The sequence below is a fragment of the Ovis canadensis genome, chromosome 13 (assembly GCF_042477335.2).
Source record: "Ovis canadensis isolate MfBH-ARS-UI-01 breed Bighorn chromosome 13, ARS-UI_OviCan_v2, whole genome shotgun sequence".
Taxonomy (NCBI): Eukaryota; Metazoa; Chordata; class Mammalia; order Artiodactyla; family Bovidae; genus Ovis; species Ovis canadensis.
In genome coordinates, this window is record NC_091257.1 from 82,220,608 (window position 1) to 82,243,252 (window position 22,645).

General features: G+C 48.0%; 1 protein-coding gene across 1 annotated transcript in view; it reads right to left on the reverse strand.

Annotated features, from left to right (window-relative positions):
• Nucleotides 1-14,964: 14,964 nt before the first annotated feature.
• TTI1 (TELO2 interacting protein 1) overlaps nucleotides 14,965-22,645 on the reverse strand; it is a 37,888-nt gene continuing 30,207 nt past the window's right edge. Inside the window, exon 8 of the mRNA XM_069546953.1 lies at nucleotides 14,965-15,704. Coding sequence (XP_069403054.1) covers nucleotides 15,521-15,704 — 184 coding nt within the window. The 3' untranslated portion in view covers nucleotides 14,965-15,520. The remainder of the gene's footprint in view (nucleotides 15,705-22,645) is intronic.

The following is a 22,645-nucleotide window of genomic DNA, read 5'->3' on the forward strand; positions in this document are numbered from 1 at the left end:
AGAAAGCCTACGCACAGCAACAAAGACCCAGCACAGCCAACAGTGAATAAATTAAATAAAAATTTAAAAATCGTTCTTATGTCTGTTTTATTGAGGTATATACGACTACTATATTAACAGAATAAAAGCATCCATTTAAAGTGTATAACTTGATACAGTCATAAAGTGACCATTAGATGATAAACATATATAGTATATAATCAAGAGTAATTTCATGAACCCCCAAACTTCCTTTGTACCCCTTTGCTATCGATCCCCTTCTCCAAACTGCAGCCCCAGGTAACCAGTGATCTGCTTTCTACACATTGGTTTTCCCTTCCCTAGAATTTCATATAAATTGAATGAGACAGTGTATTCACTTTTGTGGTTGGCTAGTCCCACTAAGCATAGTGATTTTGAGGTTTATCCAGGTTGTGTATACTACTTCATTTGTTTCTACTGTTGAGTAGTATTCTGTTGTATGGATATATCACCATTTGCTTATCCATTCTCCTATTGATGGACATTTGGGTTGTTTCTGGTTGGGGCCATTATATATAAATCTTCCATGAATATTCATACATAAATCCTTGTGTGGACACGTTTTCACTTCTTTTGGGTAAATACCTGAATGGGATTGCTGGGCAGCAAAGTAAGTGTATATCTGGAAACTTCCAAAATGTTTTTCAAAGTAGCTACACCATTTTGCATTCCCATCTGCAATATATGAGCGTTCTGGTTGAGGAGCAGGTTATTTTTAAAGCGTGAACTCAATACCATTTTCACTGTAGGTGGCTGTAAAAACACTTTAGAATGTACCCCGAGCTATAAACTGTCAGGAATGGCAATGAAGGCTCTGTGAGGGCCCAGACTTTCAGTGCCCTGCTGGGTCCCCGGTGCCTTGCACAGGTCTCAGGGTTCATGGCATGCACTCAGTAAACGAATCAGTGAATAAAGATCTGTCCCTGACAGGCACTGACAGCTTTTAAGGGTTGGGTCAAAGTTCGGACTGTATCTCATTTAAACAAAGGAACTTTTTTGCAGCCCTGTTTTCTCCTTCCCTAAATATCACAAGACCCCCCCCCCTTTTTTTTTAACTAGTTGGCATTTCTAATTACTAAGGGACCTGCCGTCCCTTTCACCAGATATCTCTTCATAGCCCAAGATGGCCACTCCGCCTCCCAACACTGGGTCTGCATTTCCGCCAGGAGGAAGGAGGGAAAGGGAGAGAGGGGCACACAGCCTCTCTTTGAGGATGCTTGCTTGAAGTTGAAGATCATTTCTGCTTCTCTGTCATGGGCCAGAACTTAGTCACATGGCCACATCTGGCTCAAAGGAGATGGGAAACGGTGACCTTTATTCTGACCAGCTGTGTGCCTAGATAAATAGCGGGGCTCTTTTATTTAGAAGAAGGGGAGGTTAATTATTAATGACTTCTAGCAGGCCCTACTCTGAGCCTGCCTCTGTCCTGAACTCTAGGCACTTTGAGTTTAATATACTATCTTGGTAGAAAAATACAATTATTCCTCAAAATCAGGGAGAACTTTTTAATTCACTACACAAAAGGAGGCCAGGCTGGTGGGTAAGGAGGTGTCTCACTCAGCACCTCCAAACCCCCAGCCCCTACCACCAGGGCAGCCACGGCAGCTTCTCCCTCAAGGTTCTCTGCTCCAGCTACAGGGGATGAGAGCGGGGTGGGGGGCAGTTGAAGGGTGGTGCATTCAGAGAAGGGGGAGTTAATAACGGCATCTGCAGACAGACCCACACCGTTGACCACCCTGGGACCTGAGTGGCTGCCTTCTGGTGGACCACCTGAGGAAGCTCTGGTGGGCCCACTGGCTGAGCTGGGCGCAGACAGCTGGGTCCACTTGGCTGCCCTTCCCACAATCCATCAGACTTGATGTCCAGGAAACAGCAGCCTACAGACAGTAGGGCATATCCCAGAGCTGTGTGTCCAATATAATAGCCATTAGCCACACACATTTTTTTATAACATTGTATTTATTTATTTTTAATTGGAGGATAATTGCTTTACATTGCTGTATTCATTTCTGCTGTACAACAACATGAGTCAGCTATATGTATAGGTACATCCCCATCCCTCTTGAGCCTCCCTCCCACCACCTACCCCTGATCCCACCCCTCTAGGTTGTCACAGAGCACAGGGCTGAGCTCCCGGTGTCGTGCAGCAGCTTCCCACTAGCTCTCTATTTCGCACATGGTGACGTATACGTGTCAATGCCACTCTCTCCATTCATACTCCCGTTTCCTGCCCCGCCCCCTGCCCCGTGTCTGTGTCTCCGTCCCTTCCCTGCAAATAGGTTCATGCGCACCATTTTTCTAGATTCCATATATATGCACTAATATATGGCATTTGTTTATTTCTTTCTGACTTACTTCACTCTGTGTAACAGGTTCATCCACTTCACTACAATTGACTCAGATTCGCTCCTTTCATATGTATTTATTTACATCTAAACTAATGAAATATGAAGCCCCCCAGGGCTTCATAGTGCAAGTGCTCTATGGACCTGTGGCTGGTGGCTAGAGAAGACACGAAGCACTTCCATCACTGAAGAAAGTTCTGTTGGACTTGCCGCCCCAGAGGAGAGACAGCTCAGGTTGAGTTGGTACTGAGGCAGAGTACTGAGAAAGAGGCTGGTGGTGGATCTGACGTCCACTGTGCCAGGCAGACCCCAGCTGGGCCACCACAGTCCAGGGGCCCCACACTCTGCAAGGGAAGTAAACGGGAGAGAGGGAGGCGTCCAGGCAAGGATGCAGAGGTGGCTGGCAAACTATCTGTGTCTTGTTTAAGGGATGTTGTAGTATGCGGTTCCTTCAGAAGCAGATACTGGAACAAAGAAAGGGTTTTTTTTTTTTTAATTTATTTTTTAAAGTTTATTTATCTATTTACTTGGCTCCATCAGGTCTTAGTTGCGGTACTTGAGATCTTTGTCGTGCCCTGTAGGATCTTCCGTTGCAGCACAGGCTCCAGAGTGCTCAGGCTCAGTAGCTGTGGCGTGGGATATGGGATCTGAGTTCCCTGACCAGGGATTGAACCCAAGTCCTCTGCATTGCTAGGCAGACTCTCAACCACTGGACCACCAGGGACGTCCCTGGGACAAAGGCTTAAGGGTAAGCAGTTTACTGGGGGAGGTGATTCCAGAAAGTACCAGAAGGGGAGTGGAAAAGTGAGACAGGGGAAGTGTGAGTGGTCAGGCAAGCAGCCACTGTGAGCGAGTGGGGCTCTGTCCTACCAGGGAGTTCTGGGAGCCAGTGTAGAGCACGTACCTCAAAGTCATCCCTAGGGCTGGGGGACCTGTGGCTTTTACACATTAACTTCCATCAGTCATTGGCCAAAGGCTGCTCCCAAGCTATTAATATGCCAAGACTTCTGGTCTGCTAAGAAGGCCCTCCTTATCTATGGAAAGTCTTCATGCAAAGAGATGCATACATGGGGTAGCAGGAAGTTAGTGGGAGCACACTGAGGTGGTAAGACTTGAGGGATGTGGGCTAGACACTGGCCCCTGTCTGCTACAGAGGAGAGAACCAACATCCTTAACCCCAGCCTCATCTCTCTCTCTCTCTCTCTCTCTCTCTCACACACACACACACACACACACTCCTTGCACACCCCCCTGCTGGCCTCTTCCTTTTCCTCAGACTCACTCTGTTCTCTCTCACCACAGGACCTTTGCATGTGCTGTCCTAGAGATATCTGAAGCATTCTGCTACTCATTCCTGTCCCCTTTCGTATAGTCTTACTTACTCTTTCGATCTTGGCTCAAATACCCCTTCCTCTAGGTAGCCTGCTCTGAGGGACACCCCTACCCCAGGACAAGTACAAGCCCTCCTGTTGCACACCAGCCCAGATCCTTGTCCTGTAAGTGTGTCATTATATATTTGTGAGGTTAGTTGATGTCTTCCTCATAGACTGTCTTGCCATCAGACTGTAAGGAAGGATCTTACTTGTCCTTGTTTACAGCGACACATAGTAGGTCCTCAAGAAATAGATGTGAGGTGAATAAATGAAAAATGAGTGAATTCCAGTCCCACTGACTAGAACTTCCAGTAGCCAGAGAGTATTTACCAGTTAAAGACCCCAGGAAGAGGAGGAGGCTAATTAGCAATTCATTAGGATTCGTTTTCACTTCTGTAGTCAATGCTAATCACTTGTTTGTTTAAAACAGGAAGTTCTACACTCATTAAATCCATTAGTAAATGAAAACGTTTCTCAGAAAAGTCTGGCCTCCCACACTGGAGTGTAAATTCTAGGGCTCCCCCCACCCTGCCCCCGCTACTTTGTGCAGACTTCCCCAAAGTCAGGAAAGCAGGGACTCACAAGCTGGAATTGCCCTGGGAGAGCCCCGCTTTGCAGTGGGACCCTGGGAATCTGCTTCTTCAGCCCTCTGAGCTCAGTTTCTGCCCCTGTACAATGGGAACAACATTCAGTCTCAGGGCTGTTGTGACGATTAGAGAAAGCTGTGTAGCCAGGAGTATCAGCTCACACCGTGGTGTTATCTTCCTTGATGGTCGATAGAGGGTCTGTTTGAGAAGGGCAGCCCCAGTGTCCTGAATTCTTTCATTCTTAGTAACAACCAGGCTCCTGGGACTTGTCTTGCGGCTCAGGGCTTAAGACTCTGTCTTCCAGTGCAGGGTGCACAAGTTCAATCCCTGGTTGCGGAACTAAGATCCCACATGTAGGATCACTTTTCCTACATCAAATTTTGGTGAGTCCTCACAAAAATTCGACAAGATGAGCTGCTACTATTACTCCCATTTTACAGATGAGGAAACTGACTTGTCACATGGTCATGGCTGGAAAGTGCATAAATGGCAGAGGCAGGCTGCCTTCAGATCCCATGCACTTCACCACATGAAGGACAGTTCTGTCCACACAAGAGCCCTCAGGGACAGTGGGAGGGGAGGACTGGGGGTGAACTCGGCCTTCCATCCAGTCCTGCAGAAAAGTCACAGAGAACAACTTCCCCGGGGGCAATGCTACCAATCCATTCCTCAGGCACATACTGAGCACCCACTAGAAGTAGAGTTGTATCTGCCGTTGGGTGTGGAATAGACCAGTCTCCCTTCCTGAAGTTTCATCCTTTTGTTCAGACTTATTTCTTAAGGATTGTACCACCATGCTTAAAAACATTTTTTTTCTATTAAAAATTTTTTTCTCTTTTTTAAAAAATGTACTTATTTTTAATTGAAGGATAATTGCTTTACAGAATAAATTTTTAATTAGAGGATAACTACAATATTGTGATTGTTTTTGGCATACATCAACATGAATTGGCTGTAGGTATACATATATCCCCTTCCCCTTGAACCCCCCCTCCCACCCCTCAGCACAATGCTTTTTTAAAAAAATAACATCGACTCATTTTGTGCTTGTAATGTTTATTTATTATTTATTTATATTTCTGGCTGCACTGGGTCTTCATGCTGCACAGGTTTTTCTCCATTCTGGCAAGAGGAGGCTACTCTTTTTTGGGGTGCATGGGCTTCTCATTGCAGTGGCTTGTTGCAAAGCATGGGCTCTAGTGTGAGTGGGCTTCACTGTGACACGTGGGTTCAGTATTTGAGGCCTTGGGCTCTAGAGTGTGAGCTCAGTAGTTGTAGCACACAGGCTTAGTTACTCTGCAGCATGTGGAATCTTCCTGGACCACGGGTTGAACCCATGTCTCCTGCATTGGCAGGCGGATTCCTATCCACCATACCACCAAGTAGCTATGGTTTTTCCAGCAGTCATGTATGGATGTGAGAGTTGGACCATAAAGAAGGTTGAGCCCCGAAGAATTGATGCTTTTGAACCATGGTATTGGAGAAGACTCTGAGAGTCCCTTGGTGAGCCAGGAGATCAAAACAGTCAATTGTAAAGAAAATCAGTCCTGGGTGTTCATTGGAAGGACTGATGATACTTTGGCCACCTGATGCGAAGAACTGACTCATTAGAAAAGACCCTGATGCTGGGAAAGATTGAAGGCAAGAGGAGAAGGGGATGACAGATGATGAGATGGTTGGATGGCATCGCCGACTTGATGGACATGAGTTTGAGCAAGCTCTGGGAGCTGGTGGTAGACAGGGAAGCCTGGCGTGCTGCAGTCCATGGGGTTGCAAACAGTTGGACATGACTGAGTGACTGAACTGAACTGAACCACCAGGAACATCCCCAGCCTTACTGTTTACTGTCCCCACCTCCTTCCCTCTTCCCAGAGGGGTCCCTCCCTTTTTGTCTGAGGGGCAAATACTGTAAAGCCAGCTTGGATGGCCTCTCTTCCATGAAGCCTCCTAGTTTCCTTTCAGTTCACGTTCTGAGCTGGCACTTATACCTCTAAGGTATCATCGTCGCCTGACAACCAGCTCCTACAGAGCACTGCCCAGGGGCCAGGCCCTGAGTCGAGCACTTTAATCTCACCAGGCTCTAATTCTCACCATGCTCTCAGGGAGGTATGATTTTTATGCTCATTCTGTTGAAGCTTGGAGCAATGAAGAGACTTGCTGAGGCAGCAGGGTCAGAAGTCAAATCCAGGCTGTATGTCCAGAGGCCATGCTCTTAACTGCTGCTCCCAACCTTCTTCCAATCCAGACTTTATCAACGCCTCCTCATGATGACTGTCTTGTTTAACAGCTCTCCTCTGGGCTTCGCTCTTAGGAGACAGAATGTATGCCTTTTTGTCTTGGGGTATGGCACATAAAAAGCCTCGAAAAATGCTTGTTGGACGGACTTGAAGTTTCCAACCTGCAGATTCTGAATTCTGTGGCGTAACCTGGTGTAACTGATCATGTAATTCATCATGTGATGTCGGCTGCCTCGGGTTTGAATTCTATCGTTGCCCTCTATTTGGTGCCTTTGGGCCCATCCCTAGGTGGCTGTCCTTCTAACAGTGAGAGGAAGGTACCTGCCACAGCCCTGTCCAAGGTGTTGAAGATGCAGCCAGGAACGCCATCTCTCCATAGGGACAAGGCTGCCAGCCTGACAGAGCCACAGTAGAGGCTAGGGCAGAGGGCAACGTGCAATGCCCAAGAGCACTAAGGCAGCTAGGAAAGCCTCTGAGCCCCCACCTTCTTTTAGGGCTCTGAGGGGCTCAGATGAGCTGGGGCACTGATGGGGGGATGGTCTTTCTCCATGCACACAGGAGCTGTGTGGTGGTTGCCTGTACAGTATACAACCCATCCTGTGAAGGGATCTTTGCCAAGATCCCTTTCCTTATTTGGCTTAAGCAGTACCTCCTTTTCCCAAGCCTGGTTGCCCTGGAGAAATGCAAATCACATGAGAAGAAGCCCAGATGATGTTATACTCCTATCACCAAAATGTGAGTAGAATAACAGACTCACAAATGCCTTATATTTTAATAATAATTTTTTGAGTGAGTGAAGAAGTTACACATATGATTATGTATATGGCTTTAAAATGTGAAGATATGAAGGGTACAATGTGAAAAGATTTCTCATCACTGATCCTGCTATTCTTCCTAGAAGGCTGCCACTTGGGTATTCTTTAAGAGGAATTCCGCACATAAAGTATCTCTGTCCCCCATAAATACTAGCATTGCTCTGCTTGCCTTTTTCTTTAATAATAAATCTTGGTGATGTACACAGAGAACTAGCTCTTTTTTAAGTCTATTTGGCACGATAGTATGACACTTATTTAGTCAAGACCCTCTGGATGGACCTTGAGGTCATTTCCAAACTTTTATTAATGCAAACATTGCTTCAATGAACACTGTGTTCACCATCTTTGCATGCTGTGCTGTGCTTAGTTGCTCAGTCATGTCTGACTCTTTGTGACCCCATGGACTGTAGTCTGCCAGGCTCCACTGTCCATGGGGATTCTCCTGGCAAGAATACTGGAGCGGGTTGCCATGCCCTCCTCCAGGGGATCTTCCCAACTCAGGGGTTAAACCCAGGTCTCCCCCATTGCAGATGGATTCTTTACCATATGAGCCACCAGGGAAGCCCATGAATATTGAAGTGGGTAGCCAATTCCTTCTCCAGGAGATTTTCCCAGCTCAGGAATTGAACTGGGGTCTCCTGCATTGCAGGCAGATTCTTTACCAGCTGAGCTACCAGGGAAGCCCCCATCTTTGCATATGGACAAGCAAATCCCTAAAAGCAGGATTGCTGAGTCAAAGAGTATGTGCATTTAAAATTCTGATACCCATTGTTGTTTCGTTCATTTTGTTATACGGATGGACCATAGTTCATTTAACCAGTCCCTCCCTCCCTCCCTCCCCCCTCCCTCCCCAACCCCTCCTTCTGCTTTCTTTTTAATTCCGTATTTACTTTCAGGAAATAGTTAACATTTCATGACATTGGATGTACCATTGTTCAGTATAGCTCACTAGAACTTCTGGTGAGGCTTTTTGGGGGGTGGGGTGAAGGGGTCTTTCAGTGTCCTCTGGGTGGATTAGGTTGTTTCCTGTGATTAGGTTGTTTCCTATCTTTTGCTCCCAGTCTCTTGAGGTATTAATGTAAAGCATTAAGCATAATGCCTGGTGCATGCTGGGCCTTCAGTATTGTGGGTTTCTGCAAAGCAGGAGCAACCTTGCAGTGACTCGCCTGAGCAGGTACGCTTTGTGCACGTGCATCAGTATTAAATTCTTAGAGGCAGAATTGCTGGTCAAAAGGTGTGTACACTTAAGCTTATGGGATATGGTCAAGCTGACCTCCAGAGAGCTTACTCCAATATACATATTATATATATATATTCCCCTAGAGAAGGGACTAGCTACGCATTCCAGTGTTCTTGCTTGGAGAATTCCATGGATAGAGGAGTGTGTGTGTATATATGTATATATATATATACATATATACAGATATTGGCCACACTGCACAGCACGCAAGATCAGCATGAGGGATCTTAGTTCCCCAACCAGGGATCAAACCCATGCCCTCTGCAGTGGAAGCAAGGAGTCTTGCTAACTGGACTCTCAGGGAAACCCCAAGCTCTTGCCAACGTACATGCCTGTTTCCCCCATATTCTTGCCAACACGTTATTATCAAGTCAGTCACCATTTAGGAGGTGGAGCAATTTTGGAGACTGCTTGGTTCAAATCCTTCATCTAGCAGACAGGGAGGGAACCGAGGCCCTGGGGAGGAGGAGGGTCCGCCCAAGGTCACCTGTAAACTGTGGCATGGTTAGATTCCCATTGCTGGCCTCTCTGGCCTCTTCTCAGGGACTGGGCAATGTCCCGGGTGGAACGTGTGAAAGCAGGAAGTGGGGTCTGTGAGGCAAGAAAGGATGTGAAACGGGGCGGAGGGGAAACGGGGTGCACCAAGGCCTGTGTCCACTGCATACCTCTGCCCTGGGGAACGTAACGGGTTTTAGTTCTTGTATATTTTTTGTTGGCTATGCCATCCAGCATGTGGGATCTTAGTCGCCTGACCAGGGATTGAACCCGCGTCCCCCTGCAATGGAAGGCAGATTTTAGACACCGGACTCACGAGGGAATTCCCGTGTTTTACTTCTTGAAGAAACTTCTGACTCATCTCCATTACTTCTCCCTGCTCCACCTCCCCCGCCCCCCTCCATCTTTTCCCTTGGAAACGGCCTCAGAGATTCCGGAAGGTGCTTCCTTACCTCAGAGCCGACTGTGTGGGAGGAAGCTGAGGACGTGAGGGTACTGACTGAGAGAACAGGTTGAGACCCGGGAGCTGTTGTGCAAAAAGAATGGCGAATTACCCAAGGGGGGAAAACGGAAGGGGGTGTTGGAGGCAGCCGGTCATCAGCGCTTTTTAACCCCTTCCTGCTGCACAGGCAGGCAGTCCAGAGAGATTTTCATTAACGGCTGGTGCTGATGGCTCTGAAGGGAGGTGGGCACCGCTCCCTCCGAGCCCTTGGCAGACAGGCTTTGTACTCTGGGTGAAAGTGTCGGAAAAAAAGGGAGACCAGCTCCTCATCTCGGAGAGAATTCCTCAGGGAAATCAGGCTGCTTTTCAAGCATAATTTGGAAAGCCACTGCCGCCTCCAAACTTCTGTCGGGAAGGGGGTGGGGGGTGGGGAGAGGAAGGCCATTTATAAAGCAATCAGCGCTTCCATAGAGGCAGCCATCACTTAGAGTTATTTTCTGAAATTTGGCCTCTCTTCCTTACTCTGGAGGCAAAGCAACACGGGCAACTCTGCTTCCAATCAAGGCCGACACAGAGGCTGGGGTGAGTCACACAAAGGGAGAGGAGCCCTGCCTTGCTCATAGCAGCCGGAGCCGCTTTTGGAAAATCACTCCCCGGGCTTCTGAACAAGGAGGGAGCCTCATCAGAGGTTCCATTCATCTCACTTCTTACTCTTAAACTTTAAAGCACATATTTATGTGCCTCGAGTTGCCCATGAACTACGGCATGTCAAACAGTTTGGGGTTGATGGAAGAGGTACATTTTCTCGTCCTGGGACTTTCAGAAACACAATTTCATTGCCAGGCTCTCTCCTTTCCAATTTCTCCTGCACGCTGCCGCGAGATGAATATTCCTAAAACGCTGCTTTCAGTGCATTACTCATCCATTCAAAAACCCTCCAAGGCCTCCCCTCTAGATCTCTTAAGGCTGGGATCCCCAGGTTGACAAGTCAAGGCCCTTCGTACATGTGGCCTTGGCCACCGCAACCTCCTCACACACCCCTTCCCTAGACAGCCAAGCCACCCTTGTCACCTGTCACAGACACAGCCTGTCGACTTGGCCCCTCTCCACCCCGCATCTCTTTTCCTGGTAACGGAAATGCAGCGCTTCCTTTTAGGGGAAACCACCCCAGTTCCCTCTCCATACAGTTCGGTGAGCTGACCTGACACCTGCCTCCAGGCCTGCCTGTGAAAATGTAGATCAGGGCAAGCTAAGGTCCCTGGGCCAAAAAAAAAAAAAAAAAAAAAAAGCCCCTGTCCTATTTTGAGGGGCTCCTGAGCTAAGAATAGTGCTTACATGTGAAAAGGTTGTAAAAAAGTATCAGGGAAGAAGACTCCATAGAGCTGAGGTCTCCAGCCATGGGAGACAATTTTCCCATGGACCAAAGAGGAGGGAGTGGTTTGGGGATGATTCAAATGAATTGCATTTATTGTGCACTTTATTTCTATTATTATTCCATCAGCTCCACCCCAGATCATCAGGGATTAGATCCCAGAGGCTGGGAACCCCTGTCCTGGAGAACCTGTCTGCAAAGCCTTTTTTTGCCAGCTGGTCCTTTACAGAGAAAAGTTTGTGGATACCCGCTTGGATGCACAGTGCTTGGTTTGGGGCGTGGCGACAGACGGGCCGAGCTGAGGAGAGCAAGTGTTAGGACTAGAACTGAAGCTGCCAGAAGGAGGAACTCACTCTCCTAGGTTTGTTGAACCTCTGTCTGGAGCTAGCGGTGGCCACCTCAGGCACTTAACAGAGAAAGGCTCCTGAGAAGGAAGGCAATACTGGGGGAAGCAGAATCAAACGACAGAGGCTGGCTGTGGAGCTGAAGCCAGCTCGGCCTATTGGTCATGCGAGCCCAGGCATTTCTCTGTAGCTGAAGCCAGTTTTGAGTTGGGTCTCCTGCCAGCTGCAAGGGAAGGAGTTATGATGAGTACAGATATTGGCAGGTATGCCCGATGCCTTTGAGCATGTTATTACCTTGTCTGGAATGCCCTTTATCCTCTCTGCCTGTCTGCTTATCTTTTAGGATCTTATCTCCTCCACTGCTGCGGTGCCCTGTAGTTCCTGGATGGTTCATTCAGAGACATAACCATCTACTTGCTCAGCTCTAAGTGTCTTGGAGGAGTAGGTGTTGCATCCCTAACAAAACCACGAGCAGTGGGGTTGGGAGATGGGGGAAGGACAGTGTGTTGTCCTGGGAGCCAGGCACTTACTCATGAGAGACACTACAGCATTTACTCCTCCTGAAGCAGCTGCCAAAAGAGGCAGTGGCAGCGGCTCCATCTTACTTAGTTATTTAAAATATTTACTTGACTGCATCAGGTCTTCATAGCAGCACGTGGGATATTCATTGCGGTAAGCAGGCTTCTTTAGCTGTGCTGCACGGGCTTAGTTGCCCCTTGGCATGTGGGATCTTAGTTCCCTGACCAGGGATGGAACCCACTCTCCCTGCATTGGCAGGTGGACTCAACCACTGGACCACCAGGGCAGTCCCAGTGGCTCCATTTTAGAGATGGGAAAATGAAGTAAAGTGACCCAGTGAGGTCATGCCATTATGAAGAGGCAGAGTCAGAAATCAACCCCAGCTCTGATGAACTCCACATCCATGTTCTTTCCAGAGTATGGTGCTCCACCCCAGCCCCCGCACCAAGGGTCACATCTAACTCTTCTCAGGATCCCCTGGGTCCAGCTTTACATATCCCTGAATCCTCCACTTCCTGCAGATCAGAGCTCAAACATCTCAACCTCAACTGCAGGGCCTTTCAGCATCTGCCTATTCATTCCTCCCCTACCCGTCTCCAGCCACACAGCCCTCAGGGTACTCAGGGTACACCCTGAGTGAGAGGAGAAACCATCGCTGCACCAGAAATTTTAACAGGGGGAAACGATCACTTTGCAAAGCGGACATTAACCAGGACTAGATTGAGTCAGCAGGACAGATTCAAAATTAAAGTTGCCTGAATATAATAATAACTGGAGAGGCACTCTAATTAGTTTTTTTTTTTTTTTAATCAAGTGCAACAATCTGCCTGCAGGAATCTGAAAGCGACTCGGGATATCTTAACTCTTTGAGGAAGCGGTGGGTTTTCGGAACATCACGGAAATTCTCTCGTGCAGGTTATCCCCTGGAGGGCTTCCCCAGAGCACGAGCTTTCTAATATCATGGTACAGGGTGGGTGTGCATGTACCCTGACTCCTTGGCACACCATCTTGGCCTGCCACACCCTGGCACCTGGTAAAGGAAGGCAGGCTGCTTTAATCTCTCTGGGAGCCAGGTCATGCTCGACAAGTCACACCACCTCTCTGACCTGTTTTCTCATTTGTCAGGACCTAGAGATTGAATTAGTCTATCACTCTGTGTCCCCAGCGGAATCGGGAACAATGCTCTGTGAATCCTTTGACAATCCCCTCAATTAGAGGGTATTTCCTCCCTTTCCCCAAAGGAAATCACTCCAGAATTTTCGAGCTGGAAGAAAGTTAAGTGATTATCTCTCTCTTTTCAGGGCTTCTTAACTTGGAGTCCCTGTGGGGTCACAGGTGAGGTATCTGAAATTGGACACAATTTTTCGAGGTCGGCTGAGTGGACCGAGCAAGAGGTGGAGATGAGCCGTTACTGCAGGCTCAGAGGATGCTGTACCCTCCAGGGAGTGACAGGGAGGAGGAACGTTTTCAGGGAATGATTCCTAGCAGAGTCTACAATCGTCCAAGTTTAAGAGTTTTCCCTCTGGCCCATTCCGTCCACTTTCCAGGTGGGAGAACTGAGGCCCAAAGTTGTTGGCGGGGGGTGGGGGGGTGGAGGCTGATGACTCACTGACAGAGCCAGACCAGAAGCCAGCTGGGCCATCCCACTGCCCTTGCATGGAGGCTCTGCAAGGCAAGGAGTGGGACCTCTCTGGAATGGGCTGGGGACCCTTGCTCCACGAGGTCCCCATGCCAGTTGTCTTCTGGTTGTTTTTTCATTTTTAGAGCTTGGGGATTATCTATGTCACTGGAGGAGTTATCTAGCTAGTGCCTCACCATGCAACTGCTGAGAAAGCACTCATCATTCCTGCACGTGTGTCCTTCAGCACCTGTGTGTGTGTGTGTGCGCGTGCGCACGCGGCTGTATACCTGAATTTACATAATCTGTGGGTTTTAAGTCTCCCAGCTATGAAAATCAAGTGTTTATCCCGCCTTTTCCACACAAACTCTCTCAAGGTTACTGAATGGTTGATGAAGGGACGCAAGGCTCTAGCTGCAAGCCAGCTGGCATGGTGGGGCAGGAAGAGCACTGCTCTGCGATCCGTAATGAATGACTAGGTCCAAGCACGACCCACCAGTGCCAACATCACAAGAAGAGATCAGACACCACACACCTCCTGATGGAAGTGAGTGATAACACCCACAGAGGAGTGCTGCCAAAAAATAAAAACAAAAACCCTAATCTCTTGTTTTGCCTCATTTATAGGAAATACAGGTGACAGGAGGAGCCTGTGCAATGACTCCCAAGGGGATGTAATCAGTAAACCCAGACTGTGGGAAGTGCTGTAGAATAAATGACCTGTTTCCTTAACAAAAAACTTCCCAGGAAAAGAAAAGAGGTGGAGAATCTATAAATTAAGAGAGATTTATTAAGGGACATATCGACAATGGCAATGTACACACCTTATTTGAATCCTGATTCAAACACACTGGGAAAATCTGAACACTGACTGAATATAATATTAAAGGACCATTGTTAAAATTTTTTGAATGCTATTCTGTGGGTTAGTTGCTCAGTCGTGTCCAAGTCTTAACAACCCCATGGACTGTTGCCCCTCAGGCTCCTCAGTCCATGGGATTCTCCAGGCAAGAATACTGGAGTGGGTAGCCATTCCCTTCTCCAGGGGATCTTCCCGACCTATGGATCAAACCCAGGTCTCCTGCATTGTGGACAGATTCTTTATCATCTGAGCCACCAGGAAAGCCCAATCTATTCTGGTTGTCCGTTAAAAAAAAAAAACAAAAACAGTTTGGATATGACATCTGGGATTTGCTTCAAAATAATGCAGGGGCTGAGTGGGGGCTTGGAGGTAACTGGGAAGGGGAGGGATGAAGCAGGGCTGGCCAAGTCCTGACTGGTGCAACTGCGTCACGGCCACCTGGCCATCAGTAGACCATTATCCATGACAGACAGTTGGAAAATACTTAAAAGGTATCCAAACAACTATCAGGAGTATTTGCCTCTAGAGAGGGAAATTAGATGTCTGGTGAATGAGGATGGGAAGAATGACTTCTCAGTGTTTTGTACCACTTGGATTTTATACCATGAGTCTGTATTATCCCTTTACAAACATAAACTCATTTTTAAAAAGTCACCCAATTGAAATAACAAACTTCAAAGTGAGGTCTTGATCATACTTTTCATCCAAGAAGTGCCTTTATTTCACCTCCTTCCAAAGAACAGTGAGGTTCCATCTCCTTATTTGAGGAGAGGGAGGTGTGTGAGTTGGTGCTGCCGGCCAGTGACCAGAAAACTCGTGGATGGGTGTCGCTTCCTCGTGGTCCTTGAGCGCTCACAGGACACACACGATGCACAGGCCTCTGCCCAATGTGTTCCCAAGCTCTCGGGTATGGGTGTGTGTGTGGGGGGTGGCCTGTGAGGCAGCTGGGGCCGCAGAGGTGGTGCGCTAAGGAGTTAAGCCCTTAGAGCTGCCAGACAATGTCATTTGAAAACACCAGGTATGAAATATAAATAACAGTCGGCTGCTTTCCTTCAATCCAATTTCTGAGCAGTTGTGTGATCGATCAATTTATAAATCGATCGGCTGTCTAATCCACCTTGGCAGCCTTCTCTGCTGCCACCGCCACCGCCCTCGCCAGGGCGAGGGGGTTGGCCCCACGTCCTCGTCCTCCTCGGCAGGGGAGGGAAGGGACCTCCTCTGGCGTCCACTTGGTTGCCCGGGGAGGGGTGTCACTGCAGCTCCGGGAGCAGGCGGAGCACGTTAGCTGAGTAGGGGTTCTGCTGCTTGGTGGCCCCTCGCAGCTGCACAGGGTGGAGGCTGGGGTGGGGAGGCGTGAACTCCTCTGGGCAGTAAAGTTCGTTCAGGAGGAACCAGGTAGAGTCCGGGTCGACCTTCATCAGGTGGAGGAAAACGCTGTGGAGAGATGGAAAAGGACTATGGGGGCGTGGAGGGGGCTGCTGGGCTCCCCGCACCCCCAGAGGCTCTATACTGGGCGATTTGTGAAAAAAACTGATAACCACATCACTTTGAACAGCAGAACAAAACCCGCTTTAGTTCTGAAGACCATTATGATGGTCCCAAAGTCTAACAGAAAGAGAGGTAAAGAGTTTCATTTCCGTTGACAGAGAGAGAAGGAAAGTAATTAGTCTGAGCGGAACCATATTGACATCAAACAAGCTCTTGGCAAAGAAAAGTGGTTAAATTCTTGGCTACAAAGCAGTTTTTAGAAGGAAGGAAATGGATAAGGCCCACCTCCATTACAAGGTCCTCTCTGCTCACAGGACCAGTCATGGGCAGGGACTCTCTGTCCTGCTTGGGGAGCCTGGGCAAAACCCTCAACTTGTGGGCCTCAGGTCCTTATCTCTTCCCTCCAGCAAGCTGCTGAACTCAGTAGCCGAGGCCTCTGACAGCCGTGGAATTTCGGTGGTCTGGATTCACCCACAGAGAGATCTGATCCAGTTGTTTCCCATGGCAGGATCGGCTAAGCCCTGCCCTGAGACCTTTAGGAGACACCAAGTATTGGTCACAAACACAACACAAACACAGTGGAAGGGCCTGGGCTATCCAGCGCCAGGCACCCACCACAGGTGAGGTTCTTTATCTTGGTCTGAATCATGGGGTCACAACCCTTGCCTCTTATCTGCTCACATTTCATTTCTAAACGATGCCCGGGGCCACGGCACTGGGCAACCCAGGTGTAAACTTCTTACACTCGGCTGACTCAGCGATGCAGTGTCTGGCTTTTCAGTCTCAGGAAGGGTGAGGCCCTTCCCTAGCTGGGTGGCTCTCTTGCAGCCATCCTACCCATCTCAGCGCCTGTGCCACCTGCACAGAGAGGGTGGCCTTCCCGGCCACCTCGCCCAGGTGCTTGCCTGACTTTTCCTTCTCAGGATACTCTTCTCAGCATTTGTCAACAGCCTGTTGACTGACCATCTCCCTTCCTTATAGCACAAGCCCCTGAGGCCAGGGACGCCTGTTTCCCTGCTGTATCTCAGGTGTTTGGTGTGCACACGGTAAGCACTCAACCAACATTTGATTGAACCGGTTTCATGTTTAGTAAGGAAGGGACTTATCACGCTGCACACTCATGACTTCAGATAGCATCCCTCGCTGAAATAGTTGTTGTTCAATCGCTAACTCATGTCTGACTCTTTACAACCCCATGGACTGCAGCACGCCAGGCCTCTCTATCCCTCATCATCTCCCATCGTTTGTCCAAGTTCATGTCCATTGCATTGGTGATGTCATCCAGCCATCTCATCCTCTGATGCCCTCTTCTCCTTCTGCCCTCACTTTCTCAGCATTGGGGTCTTTTACAATCAGTTGGCTGTTTGCATCAGGTGACCAAAATATTAGAGCTGAAATAGCTATATTCTGTAAAATGACCTAAAGAAGAGGTGAATGGCTCACCACTAAGGAAGGATCCACTGATGTCACTAATGGGAGTCACATTACCACAGATGTCACTAGCTGCGTGATTTATCTTCATCTCAGCTTCCTCATTTCTGAAAATGGGAGATACACTTCACCCAGGGCTCTGCTGGGGTTTAATAGGGAAAATGCAGATCCGGCCCTACACAGGGCTGCCTGCATGGGATCCCTGTCTACCAGCTAACAGCGGACAGAATCTATCTGATGGATCATGTTTTATTCTTGATGACCATTCTGAGGAGCCTCTCCCCTACTACTGGGCGTTGGATAGAACTTAAACAGTTGTGGCGTGCCTGCTCTGTCATGCCCAAAACGGTTGCTAACTGGTGCTAAATTCTGGTTTTTAATTTTGTTAATCTGAAAAGCCTGTGCCCTTGGGGGACGGATTCAGGATGTACTTCAGTGGAGCCAGTTTTGCTTCCTTCCTTGGGTTTAACAGATGTGGGCTCAGGTGGCCAGGGAGACAGGTGGAGGGGGCACTCTGGTTTTCTGACCTGTCTAGTGCCTGAAGTTTTCTTTACTCAGGATAATCTTGGGTTTATAACCTCAGCGGTGGCTCCTGGAGAGTGATTAGAATATTCTAATTCATTGTTTCCACTTCACCGCAGAAAGGAGATGGGGCCTGCGTAGGAGACAATTTTTGTTTAAAAACAAAAATATCTTTGATAATTACAGTGGCGAGGGAAGTGATGAAAAAATGCACCAAAACTGGGAAGCAGATTTCTATTTACACGTGATACAGTTGACAGTTTTCCCTGGTGCCAAAGGCTGTTAGAATGCAAATGATTTCATTTGATTTTTTTTTTTCTCCCCCTTCAAGAACTGGAACAATTCTTCAAGCGACAGCATGGGTGCACACTCTCAACTTCAAGGAGTATTTTGATCTGGGCGACACCCAGCCAAGTGGTGCTGCAGCCCAGATCAGTCACCACTCTGTTCTGCAACGCTGAAGTTCATTTTCGGCATCCCTTTTTAACTTGCTAAATTCGGGTGTTGCATTCGTTGGCAGGAAAGGAAAAGGAAGGAAGCCACTCTTTCTGCCCTTCAGGATCCCTAAATAAGACACTAACAGGGAAGCAAAGGAAAAATCACGTGCAAAGTTCATCTTCTTCTAGAAGCCAGGGCCAAACTCTTGGAAGAATTATTTTGGGTCTCATTCCTGAGCTCCTAAAGTGATAGAATCCCCAGAATGGCAGGTTGGCTATGCTAGTTTCTTCTCTCTGCGTCTGGAAGCAAATTATTTTGCCTCTGTGAACATGTTTTCCTCTTTCTCCAAAGGAAAATAATCACACTGGCCCCACCCTCTTCACAGGTTTGTTCGGAGGCTCTAAGGAGATGAGGTGCAGGAAAGCACTTTGAAGTGTATGATGAAAACAACTGTTCCTTCCAGAAAGAGTGTGTGTGTCTCAGGAATAATTATCACTACCAACCCCGGCAGGACTGCCACACCATGGAAAATTCTCAGATGCTCTGAAAGGGGCAGAACATTTGTCTTTTGCTACAGTCATAATTTCCTTCATATTGACTTGGTAGGGGTCCCAATTCTCAGCCACTGGGGTTGTAATTTTGCCCATTATTTTCAGGAAGAAATGAATGCACTGTTCTTTGTCCTCCGTGTGCCTGAGGTCGGGAGCAATTACTGTGCCATGCAACTGTGCCAGGTGGCTGGTAGGCAGAGCTGTGCTCTTTGCTTAGCAAAAGACATGCGACCTGCTGAACTCTAAACACTGACAAATTCTGAACCCAGACCCTCGTTCACTCTGAGGCCCTGGGAGCTAAGCCTGAGACCCAGGAGATGTTGTCTGACTACTCAGAGGCCCGGCTTTGCTCCAACCTCTAGGACCACCCTGTCCCGGGCCCGATTCCTGCCCTTTTAGGGGAGAGGGGCACCCAGACAGGGAAAGGCAGAAAGCCGAAGACCCTGAAAGCATCCTTCTGCATAATCGAAAGATGAAAGACAAAGAGGAGACCTCTGTTTTGAATTGACTGGAGTAACTGCCTGGAAAATGTTCCTAATACATCTTGAGACATGGCTGGGATGGCTGGTGAACACGCCAAATGGCCAACTCCATCTTTTTTCAAGCCCCCCAAAACACTTAAAAAAAAAAAAAAATATATATATATGTGTACACCATTTAACTCCTGCACAAAAATTTCTTTCTCCTTCCCCCAGGCCCAAATCAGTGGCTCCAGGGGGCACAGTTATCAAGAGATTATCTGGTCCCCAGAGTTCTGGGAGGCACTCGGCTGGGCCTCTTGCCTCCGAGTGTCCTGAGGCGAGTGATTATCTCTCAATAACCTGTAGGGCCATGTAGCTTAAATGATAACTTGACTTTAAAAAATTTAGAACTCGCCGTTAGGCAGTTTCTAAGCAACCTCTGTTTCCATGGCAAAGAAGCCTGGTGTTTATACTGATTTTTCACTTAAAATGCGGTTTTATTGAATTTCACTTCATGCAGGCAGCCATTTCCCTGCACTTCAGCCCTATCTACAGTTGACGGGTATCAGTAAGTACCTAATAAACTCCAGACACCAAACCAACAGAATGCGACTCATTCCTTTATGATCAATATCAGGTGCTCTGAGTGACAAAGCCGGGGGTGGGGGTGCCTGGGGGGCTGGGAAACATGCTGCTCGAATCTGATTGGCTGGGTCTGGTCCCATCTCTGCATGGTTCACCAAATGTTTACTGGCGCCTGGTCCAGCGCGGGGAGCTGCATCAGGTGTGTGGGACACAAAGATGGGTGGACAAAGGCTCTGGCCTCAGGGTTCCCTGTCTGGTGGGGGAGGACAGATGGACCACAGACACCCACAGTGCGACATGAAGAGGGCCAGGCTCAGGTCACGGCTGGGCCGGAGCCGGGGAAGGACTCCTGAGGTGGGGACCCAGCAAGTCTTTCCTGGACATCAGCTGGATTGGTTCTAAGCCCCTTCCAGCTCCAACATGCCCCAGCAGTTCTCAAATCTGGGGGCTGAATCCTGGGCCTGTCCATCCCAAGCGGGGCAGAACCCAAAAGACACCCTTCTGCTGAAGACGCGAATATTATGGAGTATGTCCTCACCATCTCATGCCAGACCGCGCTGGCTTCAAGGGGAATTCTAGAAAACTGCCGGCCAATCGAGGCTCGGCAAAGCTAAATAAACCGTAACTGAAATTCAGTGCTCCCAGTTCTCCTGGGTGACAGGCTATTCTTTCTCGTCAATTACTTGCTTGAGGGATCTGCTGCTCCTTGTCTCCTTCTGGATTTATAAAATGCTCTCATGAGCTGTCTGCATAAATGCCAGTGGTAAAGAGCTTGCAGCTCTGAGAGGTTTATTTATTTATTTATTTGGGGCATTGAAAGAAGTTACTCAGGGCGTCTCCTTAGGGACACGACACAGGCTGTCTCTATGCGGGTGCGACTAAACGCAACCGGAGGATAAACTCACTTGTTGGAAAGCAGGCATACTGCAAAGTGATTTTGGCTTCCCTGTGGTTCCCTTTCTGGCAGAACAGCCACCATGCTCTTCTCTTCCCCGGCCACCTCTTCTCCCATGATTCTGTACCTGCTGACTCGGTACATGCTGATGCTACAAATGAGGCTGTGTGTTTCCTTTTAAATAAACGGATGCTAAGGGTATCCACGTGTCGGAGTCAGCAAAGCAGTGGGGCTATGCTTCCATACTTGGTAATTTACTCTAATGGGTCTCGCTTCATTGGTTAACCAGTATTTCAAGCCTGTCCTCTTGCTATTCAATTTAGCCATCTTCCCCTGCACGGAGGCCGTTTTTTTGTTTCTAAATGTTGGAAATGGAGGATTATGACTTGGAGCAACGATTTACTCTCCAAATAAATACCACCAATTGCCTTTGCAGCTATACATACTCGTTCGACTTAACTATATTTACCTGTTCACAGTCATTCATCTATCGATCGCCAACCTGCACACTCACGCAGAGGCCGGTATTAAAAACATTTTTAAATGCAACCGGGACAGGAATTAAAACCATAAACACTAGGGGAAGCTTATGATGCTAATGCAGTCCCTAAAGTACCAGAAGACAAAGTATCATAGTTGCAGTGGAATGACTCCATGGCTTTGTGCATATTTAAAAAGATATGGCACTGAGAGGCCCAATCTGTTACCGACAATTCAAAAATAAGCCAGAGCCGAGACAGGTTTAAATCCCACTGGGGCCGGATTTAAAAGCAGTCCTTCCCATCTGGCTAGCTCTCCCGGCTCCAGGCCCCACTGACAGCCCAGATCCCACGATGGCAACGCTGCTGGGCATGGATCTCAAAGTGGCCCTGGCTGTCTGTACTCTCCGGCTGCATGCCGAGTTTCCTGGCCCTCCCTGGAAGATTCACACCCTTGCAGAAAAAGACATCTTCCTGGTAGCCTACCTGTTTTGTGCCCCCTTCCCTGCCACCTTCGAACTCTTGTCCTGCAACCCACGCTTGGGCACCAAGCCAGCAGCCTCCACTGATGGAGCTGTAAGAAACAGCTCTAGGAAATGTGTTTCTGTATTTACTGTTAGGAGGCTGTTAGGAGTCATCAGTCACAAATGTACCTAGTGTTCTTCTAAGATGACCCAAGGGTTCAGTACCAAGGGAATTCCAGAGAGGGCTGCCTTCTAAAAGCTTTCCGTTCTGACTTCAGTAATGACTGGAAGTCGCACAGCAGGTATGTCTTCCTCTCTGCCTCCTCTGTTAGGAAGCCCAGAGCCTGCTGCAGGCTCATCTCTAGCAGAGGTGAAGAGTTCCAAGTCTGTGTTTTACAAATGAACCTCAGCCCTGGCTTCACTTTGTTTTCCCTCTTCTTATTCTTCCTTTAAAAAACGTCTTCGCTTCTTATTTACCTTGTTGCATACACTTTGTTTGTAAGATACTCGAGGTCTTTTTCAGAATAAGGAGGAAGTTTAAATAATGATAATGACTACTACTGATTGACTTTTTACTCTGGGCTGACATTCTGTGTTATAGACTAATATACATGACTTTGCTAAATTTTTGTAATAATTTTATCATGCAGAAAAAAAAGATATGCTTATTCTAGTCTTGTAGATGAGGAAACTGAGACTTCCAGAAGGAAATTAATTTGCCCAAGGTGATACCACTACTAAGCAGTCATGTGAGGCCAACTCTACCGTGGTCTTCACCTTTGAACTCTCAGCACAGTATCTGGTGAATAAGAGACTCTAAAGCATCTTTTGAATAAATACATATATAATAAGATAATTGAGGCCATGTCCCTGGCTACTTCACTTGGCACTGAGATTGTCAACATTCACTCCTGCCTCTTAGGTGTTCATGTCAGACCTCAGACTTCACAAAGGGATGAAATGACCACTCTGTAGTCGGCCAAGGCTTTTGATATCTGAAATCCACTTGGTTCAGGCTGTCCAGCTACCAGGCTCGATCTCCCATCATGAGCATCACGGTT